The following is a 12,137-nucleotide window of genomic DNA, read 5'->3' on the forward strand; positions in this document are numbered from 1 at the left end:
GCTTTAGGGAGAACTGGTGTATATGATGATGATGGAGCTTCTGGGAGTCCAAGCATCGTGTTTGAGTTTGACAGCAAAACTAGGGTTGTCACTCCTCAAACTGTGAGAGACGCTCTTACACTTCCTTCTCATGACTCTTACTCTACATTTATGGGAGATTGTGAAATGAGAAGAATCTTCAATGAAATTGGCTATGATAAAGATTTGAAAAATCTGGGCCAACTAAAAAGGAATGGGCTAAAGAAGGAGTGGAACTTCTTCTTTAATTGCATCACAAGGGCTTTCAACAAGAATTGCAAATACTTTAATGCCCTTCCAATCATGACACAACAGATTGGGTACTCTCTAATTTATGGTACAAATTATGACTTTGGTAGAATAGTTTTATGTTTTATAGGGCATAGATTAAAAGCTGATAGGAATATAGTATACTATGCTAGATTTTGTTAGTTGATTTTTAATATCTGTATTCCTGATACCCCAATCTCTGCTAATCAAATTGTGTCTATTTTTAAGCTCACCAAGAGAGCTTTCTCTTATCTAATTTTTAAAGATTCGGAGAATGTTGTTCTCGCACATTTAAGGTTGCCAATGATTTCCAATGAAAGAATATCTTCGATATATTATTTATTTTGGTATTTATACGACTAAACATAAAATTTAATTACACGCAGATCCTCTCCATTAGTACATTAATTTAATTGATCCAAATCAAAGTCAAAAAGTCAAACCAGCAAAATCATTTCTTTCAAAACATATTTATATCACATATATATAAATATAAAAGAGATATTCCAGTTTGACAAAATATCAAAATTATATCTATTATGGAATATATCTTTAAGGAAATATGATTGAAGAAGAAATATCAAGATATGACATTTCTTAGATCTATGTTGCAACAGGAATATAACAACAAGCTCGAATAAGAAATATATCAGAAATATTCTTTAGAGGTCTCGTGCTATATCAAAAATATTTTACTCTTCCCTCCAAAATATAATTCTACATCTCTCAAAAGAGTTTTAATTCAAAGATTATTAATATTCATGGTTGGAATGTTAATATCCATGTTTTCAACCTATTTCATGTATACTTACAGTAATTTTCTCCCGTTTCGTAAAATCAGCATTTTTCGGAGAAAATTATTCAAAAATACTCAAAAATATTTTATACCATCCAAATATATTTTATATATTAGGAAATATATTTTAGGTATTTATTAAAGTCAAAACTTTGGTCAAAAGATCCATCTCCTTCATTTCAAGACCAATGGTATTTTTACTCGGAAGAAAAGGCTGACGGAATCATTTTAAATCTAGATAAAATACTTTCGTATACGAAAATGACTTGAAATTTGGTATGGATCATTTAAATGGTATTTTCTAAGTATGGTAAAAATTTTGTAATATTTAGAGAATTTTTGTCCGGGCACAAAAATTGAGGCAGTTGGTCCCACAGTTGACCTCGTTTGACCTAGCTACCATTGACCAAAGTTGACCAAAACTTGCAGGACGTCATTTTATATTATTTAAGTAATTATTATATTTTTTTTGTATTTATTTAGGAGTTTTTAAGGTGGTCATAATTAATGGTGTTTAATCCTTAATTAAATGATTAAAAATAATTAAAAGAAAAGGAAAATACATTATAAATAAAATAAATCAGCTGAGTTTTTGGTCCCATAAAATTGTTTGTCTTATATGGCTATGTCAAAGAAACCCAACCTACTTTTCATGTCATCAATCCATGTGACATACATCATCCACCATCCATTTTCCTCAAATCACCACCATTCAATCCACCCAACTTCTCCTATAAAAAAACCCCACCCCAACCCATTTTCAAAAAGCTAAAGAGCCACAAAATTGTTGGAATTTTCTCAAGAAGTGCCTCTCTTCATCTCTTTCAAATTCTATACACACACTTCTTCTCAGAAATCTTCTCTCTCTTCTATATACTTACATATATACAAGGTATTTGAAACCCAAGCTTAACTTCACCCAACCAAGCTTCATCCCACCAAGTGAGCTCATCCCCTACCACTTCCTGGCCTCCCGAAGGGCTGCCCATGTTCGACCAAAGTGCCAAAATTCGTCCGAGCTTCCGGCGAATTTTTCCGACAAACTTTTCCGACCGTTTCTCAAAAGTGGTAACTTTTAGCTTCTTATTTGAGTAGTTCTTTTTATTTGAGCTTTGTACTTAACTTCTCTACTTCATCTTAAGCTCAAATAAAAGATCTCTTATAAAGAAAGTTCTCAAGCGAAAAGAGAATTAAGATTCGAACTCGGAATTCGAATAAGTACTTAATCTTCGTGAAAATCATTTAAACAAGAAGATCTATAAAGAAAAGTACTTAATCTCCAAAGGTGAGATTTTATTTGACACAAGTTCACGAGTTAGCCAATTATTTTCATGCTATTTAATTGGATCTTAGCTAGGAAATAGTTGTGCACATAAAATAATTATGAAGCATAGTTTAATCCTTTCTAACACCTTTAGTGTTCCGGGGGATTATAACTCGATCTAGAAACACTCCGTAATTTGTCAAATATCAAGACGGATTAAGTTCACGAGTTAGCCAATTACTTTCACGTTATTTAATTGGATCTTGGCTAACAAATATCGTGCATATAGAATATCACATAAAATATTACGAAGCATAGTTTAATCCCTTCTAACATCTTTAGTGTTCTGGGGGATTATAACTCGATCTATATACACTTTGTAATCATCCGTTAAATTTAAGGACGAATCAAATCCACGAGTTATCCAATTAATTTCACTCTATTTAATTGGATCTTGGCTAACACATATCATGTATATAAACAATTACGAGTCATATCGTATAAGCCCCTTCTAACATCTTCAATGTTCTGTGGGGTTATAATATGATATCTATAAAATACTCGTAATTATTCGTCCAAACTTTGAAAGCACGACCTTATGCCAATTACTTGCACTTAAATTATTTGGATCTTGGATAAGACTCATAAATCTTATAAATCGTGCTTGAAGTTAAAGAGTATACTTTGACTATATAATCTTCAATATACAAGTATACCTTAACACCTTAAATTAATATACTTAAAGGTAAATTACAACTCCGAGGCTATAATTAAAGTATTCTATGATCTGTAAATACATAATCGAAAGAAGAAGAATACTAAAAAGGTCATAAGCCATAAGAGCTTTATATAAAAAGACTTCTCATATTACTCCACCTATCTATTTAATCTATAAAGGAGTAATCATAAATATACTTGACTATTATTTATTTATTATCTTAAGTCAAGTATTCTTATTTAGTTTTAATATTCTTATTTGAATATTATACTATCTTGTGGGCTAGTACCGTAACATTCTAGTTCAAAACATATCTTTCTCTACTTGTATTATTTCGTGGATTGTCTTATTAGTTTTATAGTGAGGTGAAGTGACGTGAGGTGATTCTTGTTCTAAGACCCAAGTCCTAGACGACTAATGGGGAGTTAGTAGTCTTTGCACCGTGAAGAAGAGGAAAGACCCAAGACCGGATCACTAAGATCCAAGACCGACAAAAGCTAAGCAAGTCAAGTCTACACAAAGGTTCTACAACAATTTTGAAGAAATAGTGGAGAGTTATTGTCTAAGAAAAGTTGTGTAGGTATTACATTTATTTGGAGGTGGTGACCCGTGTGTTACGCACCAAGACAAATACTTGTAAGGGTGTAAAGGCTTCTCTGCCTACTAAAGGAGCGGGTTTATTATAAGAGAAAATTCCGAGTCCGAGAGAGGAGCTCGGGGACTGGACGTAGGGGTGAGAAAATCTATTAGAGGTTGCCCTACCGCGAACCAGGATAAAATCATTGTGTGGCATTTTATTTCCTTGCACTTTATTTTTCCGCACATATAAACTGCATAACCACACGATAAAGTTTTAAAAAGGGATAAATTATTTTAAAACGCCATAATAATTTTTAAATTAGTAATTAAGCTATTCAACACCCCTTCTAACTTAATATAGCCCTCTTAAGGGACCTTACAATTGGTATCAGAGCGGTGCTTTTTAACGTATTTGTTAAGTGATTTGCAGATTTACAGGCACAACAAAAAGTGATCCAGAATGGCGTACATTAATTCAGTCGGTTGTGGTGAAGGTCTATCTAGTTCACGATCTCCTCTATTTGTTGGCACCAACTTTGCAACATGGAAAATGAGGTTTCGCATTTATCCTAGATCTCAAGGAGTCAAAGTTTGGATGGCTTTCGAAGACGGTATTCGCGTTCCTACCAAAACTGTCGATGACATCATCGTCAAAAAGAAGGTTAGTGAATACAATTTAGAGGAAGAAGCCACAATAAATATAGCCGCCAAAGCGGAAATGGTCCTCACAAGTGCACTTGCAGAAAAAAATATAAAAGAGTAAATAATTGCAAGTCGGCACAAGAAATGTGGAACAAATTTGTGGTAACCTATGAAGGAACCACTGATAAAAAAAGATTCTCGGATGGAAACATTAATCCAAGAATATGAGAACTTTAAACTCCAAGAAGGAGAAAATATCATCGATATGGAAACAAGATTTACCCGTATCATCGATGAATTGTCTCAACTTGGAAAGAATTATAATCAAAATGAAAAGAATCGAAGAGTGCTCAAATCTTTACTCCTAGTTGGAAGGTCAAAGTTACTACTATAAAAGAGATGCACAATCTAAATGAGTATAAAATTGATAACTTATTCGGAAATCTTCGTGCTTACGAGGAAGATAATATTCCGAAAAGGGTTATTCCAAAAGTGGAAGATAAAAAGAATATTAGGGCTTTAAAAGCTATATTAATCAATGAAAATGAAAATGATGAAGACTTAAACGATGAACTCCAAAATCTCGATGAAAGTGAAATCGATTTAATTATAATACAGTTTTGACGTGTGCTTCAAAGCAAAGCTCAAAGATACGGAAAAGACTTCCTTAAATCACATAATCAACAAAGAGTTTGTAACTCAAATGGAAGGCCAAATTACTCTCAAAATAATTCTTCCAGCTATAAAAGTAATTTTTCGTCAACGAGCTACAACAAAAGGTAAAGGCAATCAAAATATAAGCAATTATAATAATGTCAATGCCTCTACTAATCATCCCATTTACACTCCTCCAAAATCAAAAGATCCATCTCCGGAGGAAACACAAAATGTGTGTTTCGAGTGTAAACAACCCGGTCAATATAAAAGAGAATGTCCTAAACTTTCAAAGGGACGAAATCTCGTGGCCGAAAATGGTTGGAATTTAAGTGAAGATGAAGAAATTTCGGAAGCTAGTGAAGAAGTCGTCAATCTATGCTTGATGGCTCTTGGAGATGAAACTAGCTTAACGGAAATCTCCACTACAAATCAGGAGGTAACATCTAACTACATCTCAAATAAGTCATTATTAGATAAATCTAACATATTTCTCGTAGATATGAATAAGAATTATTTAATTGAACTTGTAGTAAGTTATAAAAGTAAATATAAAAATGTTGAACGGAGGCTTCATTTACTATGGTCGGAGAAAATGAAAATTGAGGAAGCACATCATACTAAAAATAAAGAATATAATCGGATGATGGACTTAAGAGTCCAAGATGAGGATAAGATTGCATCTCTAAAAGATCAAAACCATCATATAAAGATTGAGGTAAATAAACTCCAAAAAAATATACTCAATCTTGAAACGGAGAATATATCACTAATTCTCCAAGAAGAAAAGATCGTACGTGTAAATATACAATTAAATGATAACATTTGTAAATTTCACATTGATCTATTGAACCTCAAGATTCAAAATGAATCAAATGTTCAAGAAAAAGAAACATCTTATAAAAATAATCTTAATAAAGAAAAGGAGCTATTCAAAACCAATAAGCGTAAAATTGAAGCTCAAAGGTTAAAAGAAGAAAACCATAAGATCATAACTCAAGTTAAGGATCAAGGAAGATTCCTTAACACCAAGATTGATGCCTTAAATAAAGAGAATGAAAATCTTGAAAATGTTATTCAAAGATTTACAGAAGGAAATAAGATGTTAAATAAAATGATACATACAAAAACCTCCTATAATCATGAAGGTTTGGGATATGATAAGAACTCTCCTCCTAAAAGAGATGTTCGGAGATTTGTATCACCAATAACGACTTCATCCAAATCACCATTATATAAATGTTCTTATTGCAACAAAATTGGATATACGATTCAAAATTACAAATTCAAGAATGGTGAAATTAAGGGGAAGCATGTATGGATTCGCAAGGAATCATACAAGAAAAATGATAAACCTATGCCTTACAAAAATATGGAATATAAAGATCAAAATCAAAAAGGTCTCATCAACCAACTACGTTTCAAAATAGAAACACACAATATCATGTAAATGGTAGTAATTATGTGTTAAAAAGATAACCACCTTTTAGTAGAAATGCTTATGCTAGTTACCATAATAGACATATTGTATACCATGCTCAGTATAGATTTAATGATAATTCTAGATTCTCTTATGCACACATTCATATACTAATTATAATGTACTAACTCAAGGACCTCAAGATCAAAGGGTACCAAATTTAATTGATTAATTTTGTAGGTTTGTCTTGCCGCAAAACAAGACATGTGCTATTTTGATAGTATACGTTAAAGATACATATATACGAAAAAGTAATTCGAGTAGTCATTATCGAAAAAGTCATTCGATACTTAGTCATTATTGAATAATATAAAAATGTTGAAGTGTCACATTCGGAGATGGTAGTAAAGTTGCATCTCACCGAGTCAATTTGAAAATCCACTAAAAGCCCATGCATTTTCGAAATGAAATGAGTGTTTCACCAAGTCAATTCTGAAGCTCGTTGAGTACATCGACAAACCAAGTAAGTCCCATGTGAATAATATAACATGGGCTCAGGTATATGTATCTTTCTGATAACTTCATATGATATTTGATAAATTCTTCATTCTGATCAAAATGGTGATTATTATTTGCAGTCGTAAAAAATTTAGATATAAGCAAGTGATAGGACTGTTTAGCCATTTGTCACTAGAATTGTATGCTAAAGTATTGTGTTTAAATCTGGACAGTTGCTACTTTGGTTGTGTAATTTAGTTGCGAATGCATGTTTTTGTTCGGTTCTTAAGTTAGAAAACCAATAAAGACTATACAGTATTATATAAATTTGAACAATTTGAAATATTTAACTCGCATGTCTGGTAAAAGCATATCTTGTTGGCCAGTGATATTCACTAAAAGAATGCAATGTTGATTATAAATGATGTTTTTGTAATATGTTTCCTTAAAATTATATATGATTACTGATGCTATGCTGACTAGCTTAATTGGTTAAATTACAATGTTATTGAGAAGATAAAATAAGTGATAAATGCTTAACATGATCAGTTGGTATATGCTCGTTCTATCTGCACTTACTAGAGTCAAGAAAACCTGTCAAAATTAAGATCAAAGCAACCTAAATAGAAGAATAAAATATGTAACTCTTTGAAACTTGAACTTATTTGTCTTGATGTGTAATTGGGTCTATGTTTTTGTCTAGAAACATTGATAAGCATTTGCACTCATCAAATTGTAATCTAGATTCTAGAGTCAACTGCAATTCATATATCTGTTTTTGTATCTGCAATGTCTTATGCAAGTAGTCATTTGCTGGTGTAATCTAGTATATAGGGTGTCTCTTTAGGCTTTGCTAGAGTCCACTCATGGTATATTCTGCATACTACTGGAAGTTTAGAATGTGCATCTTGGAACTTACTGTTTAAAGGAAACTTCATCACTATATCCGCATTCATGCTAATCCTGACTTCTTTTCCAACTTGCTTAAAACACCTGGATGCTTATACTTTAGTCTACTCATATATGTACAATGCATAAGGATTAATTTTTCTGCACATTAAGATAATTACAAGTCACTAAAGTCTAATGCCATGTAGTCTTTAATGACTCTGTTTGAAATAAGATTAAAGATTGTTTATTCTTCATGCACAAGAAGTAAATTCATGCACATTAAAAAGCATGTCAGGATATAAGTTCTATTGTCTAAATGACACCTCATTCTCATATTTTCTACTATATTTCTTGATTCCCATACTTTTGGCATGATATTTGACCTTCCTGATCAAGGTAAATTTGAGTTAATGAGAAATTGAGAAATAATCCGTTGATTTTGGTGGTGTGTATTATAATGTATTGTTACTGCTATATTTATACATTGATATTTTCTTAAGGGGTATGTATCTTAACTGATATCTTACAACTTGAATTGAATGCATTAAGTAGTAGTATAATAAATGTATTGGTTGATTATTCTAATTAGTGGATCCTCACTAATTAAAAATGAACTAGTCTACTTGGTTTGTCCTACACGTCTACAAATCATGTACCATGCTTTCTAATTTGTTAAAATTATATGTTAATTAGGTGGTACAAGTGATAATAGATTTTGATGAATTGTCACTGGTATATTGGAGCTTTACCTTCAAGTCAAAATAGACTATTACAAAGTCAGCTAGGAATGTTCTGTATTTTTCCTTCTGACATTGTCCGTATATTGTTATGCATTTCATTTTAGAAGTATCAGTGCACTCACTTGTACTTCATATATGTTCCTGCATAATGCACTTAACTTGCTTCCTGATTTCTCTGCATCATACATGAATCAGGTGACCCATGGTTTTATTAAGCTTGTCAATTTCTATTGTAATGAATGCCTACTGATGTGCTCTCTAGAGCATGTCTTTGTTATCATTTAACTGTTTTTTTTGCTCAGTTTGCATATCATTCAGTGTAATAGACTATTATTATTTTACTTGTGATGTCTATTTATAGACAGCTGGAATGGTGGAACTTTAGTTAAGGTCATATGGATTCGCACCAAGCTAGGAAGCAGGGGTGCGGCACCCCCCTCACGAACTACGCACCAGATACGTATGGGGTGCGGGGGTGTGCGGGGGTGCGGCGGGACGCGCACGGGGTGCGCCACGCTGGTGAGTCCGCGTATTCTTCAGAACAGATACGGGGGGGTGCGGGAAGGGGGTGCGGGAAGGGCACGAAATGTAATTTTTCCATTGACTTTCAATTAAAAAAAACACGACTTTTACTTACCAAATATCAATTGAGAGACGTTACGATTGAGCCCTAATTGAGAGTCTGAGAAGAGAGGGCTGAAGAGAGTCTTCGTCGCTGCCGGAAAGCGTCGTCATCGCCGCCGTTAATCAGTCACCGCTGCTCCTCCGCCTTTATCGTCATCAGTTCGGTAAGCTTCATCTCTCTCTTCGTTTTCTTCTGTATCTCTTCATCGATCCTCTATCTCTTCGATTTGGTCTTGGAATTTTGTGTGTATAGCTGCTTGTATGTATATATATACGCGTTTGACTTTTTTGTGTAACTGGGCTTGGGCTTTTAGTATAACTATTCGTGCTGTATTATATGTATTATATCAACTGTTGCTGCTTTTTATTTTTAAAGAATTGATTTAATAATTAATTTCTTTAAATGGTTGTTAACTAGTTATTAATATGATAATTATGTGTAAATAACTGTGTAATGTAATCAGATTAGTTTTTTTATAAAAATGAAATTTCAAGTTTTAGACAGTAACTACTGTCTTTTTTGGTTTAACAAGCTACTGACCTTTTTTTATTTTTAATTCTTCTAGTTATGGAATCCAATTCGTCTACAAATTCGGCTACAAGTACCGGAGCTTCTCTAAGTCAAGCAACGGGAGATGTTGATACATTATGGAAGCATGTTACAAAAATTGCAAAAATTAAAGAACGGGGAGGAAATACAAAAATTAAATGCAATTTTTGTAATAATGAATTTACGGGTTCTTATTCAAGAGTAAAAGCACATTTGCTAAAGATTAAAGGGCAAGGGGTTGCGGTTTGTTCAAAAGTTACTCCCGAACTTTTAAGGGAGTTTCAAAGGGAGTTGGCGGAGGCCGAAGAAAGAAGAAGGCCAATTGATATTCCACTACCTCCTTCAAGCCAAACTCAATCTTGTAGTGCTTGGGAAGGAATTGAGAGAAGGCAAATTCAAGAATCAAAAAAGAGGCCGGCAGATCCAAACAATCCAATCAACAAGGCATATAAAATGGAGATGAGATCACTATTGGATAGTGAGATTGCAGGAGGCTTTTTTTCCGGGGGTTTGCCTTTCCATTATGCTAGGAATCCTCATCACATCAAGTCATACACTATGGCTTCCGAATTCAACCTTGTTGGCTATGTTCCTCCCACGTATAATACATTGCGTACTACTTTGTTGCAAAAGGAGAGGATACATGTTGAAAGATTGATGGATCCCATCAAGACAACATGGAAGGAAAAAGGTGTGACTATTGTTTCCGATGGATGGAGTGACACTCAAAGAAGGCCTTTGATAAATTTTATGGCGGTCACTGAGCTTGGTCCTATGTTCATTAAGGCAGTCAATTGTGAAGGCAATGTCAAAGATAAGTTTTTCATGGCAGACTTAATCAAGGAAGTGATCATGCAAGTTGGACCTCAAAATGTGGTTCAAGTCATCTTTGGTAGTGCTGATTCTATAGAGGATAGAGGCACCGAGGATCCTAAGATGTGGTGGCTCATTCATGGAGCTTCGGCTCCAAATCTTCAAAAAATAGCTTTGAAGCTATTAGGACAACCATGTTCTTCTTCTTGTTGTAAAAGAAATTGGAGCACTTATTCTTTTATCCACTCGGTTAAAAGGAATAAGATTCTACCATCACGGGCGGAAGACTTGGTTTATGTCCACACCAATCTCCGACTTCTTTCTAGAAAGAGTGAACTATATAGGAAAGGAGAGACAAAGTTGTGGGATATTGGAGGTGATCGATTTGATCCATTTGATGGTGCCGAAGAGCTTGAGATAGCTAGTCTTTCTCTTGATGAGCCGGAGATGGAGGCCATGATCATTGAAGATGAATGAATTTCTTTAGCTATTATGTATTTGACTATCTAGGATGTTGAACTTGTTTATTTATGATGTTGAACTTGTTTATTTGACTACTTTGTTATATTAAAATGCAACTCTTGGATCATATATATATATATATATATATATAATATATTAAATATTTTAGTATTTGCCGTATCCCCCCGTACCCGAATCCCCATATTTTTAATTTGCTGAATTCCCGTATCCCCGCACCACGCACCCGCACCCCCGCACCCGCACCCTTGCTTCCTAGGCACCAAGATAGATTACAATCTTTCGCTAAGGGTGTCCTATATGTTAAGAACTTATATCGACCTGTGCTTTAAAAGTATAATCTCACACACTTGTTCCTGGTTAAAGTTGATTATAAAATGATTAACCAAACTGGTTGACCATACTTTAGGTTTCCTGTCTTTATTCTGGTAACATTAAACCTTAACTAGGTGAATCTCTGGAACTGTTTGTGTTTATTGGCATATGTGCTAGATCTTTCCTACAACAAACACTAACAGATTCTATTACACATGTAGAACTGATAAAACAGGAGCAGAGAGGTTACTATGTGCTTCACATTCTCCTGAGTTGTCCTAAGTTGTTAGTATTGCTGCAAAGCCGATAAAACATCAAAAGAAATAGGAACCTGCTGCTTTCATGTTCTCTAGATCAGTATGTAGACCTGGGAAGCTATTTTCTTTAATTTGAGTTCAGTTCAGCTCTGCAAATTGAGCTATGCACATCCACTGTTACATAATATAAGGTACTCTTCATCCTTGTACTTACATTTTATTTGCTAGTAATACTCAGCCAGAATATACAAATATGCACACTGCACAAGTATGTTTAAAATATCTTTGCTATATTGTTGTTATTTCAAGAAGTAGTAGACGTCATGTTTCAGATTTATATTCCTACAGCCTGCATTAGTTTGCCTTGATTTCTCAGTGTATTAGAAATAGTAAAACTACAAATCTGTAACGATTGATATAATGGCTAAAACTGATTAGATCAACAAATCGCTCGAACTAGGTTTTGATGCAATAATCCTGATATATGTGTAGCTCCTGAGAGTTGTAAAATTTTCTGAAAATTTCACAGGTCATAACGAGGCACAAAGTTGTCTGCTTAACGAACAACTTAGTTCAAAAGTTTTCAGATAGAGTAACTTGGTGATAAT

General features: G+C 33.7%; 1 protein-coding gene across 1 annotated transcript; it reads left to right on the plus strand.

Moving 5' to 3' along the window:
• Positions 1-9,682: 9,682 nt before the first annotated feature.
• On the plus strand, positions 9,683-10,954 carry LOC141718552 (uncharacterized). Its single transcript, XM_074520933.1, has one exon. It carries the CDS (start codon positions 9,683-9,685, stop codon positions 10,952-10,954), a length of 1,272 nt encoding a protein of 423 aa, XP_074377034.1.
• Positions 10,955-12,137: the final 1,183 nt, after the last annotated feature.

This window comes from Apium graveolens, chromosome 4 (assembly GCF_009905375.1).
Source record: "Apium graveolens cultivar Ventura chromosome 4, ASM990537v1, whole genome shotgun sequence".
Classification (NCBI taxonomy): Eukaryota; Viridiplantae; Streptophyta; class Magnoliopsida; order Apiales; family Apiaceae; genus Apium; species Apium graveolens.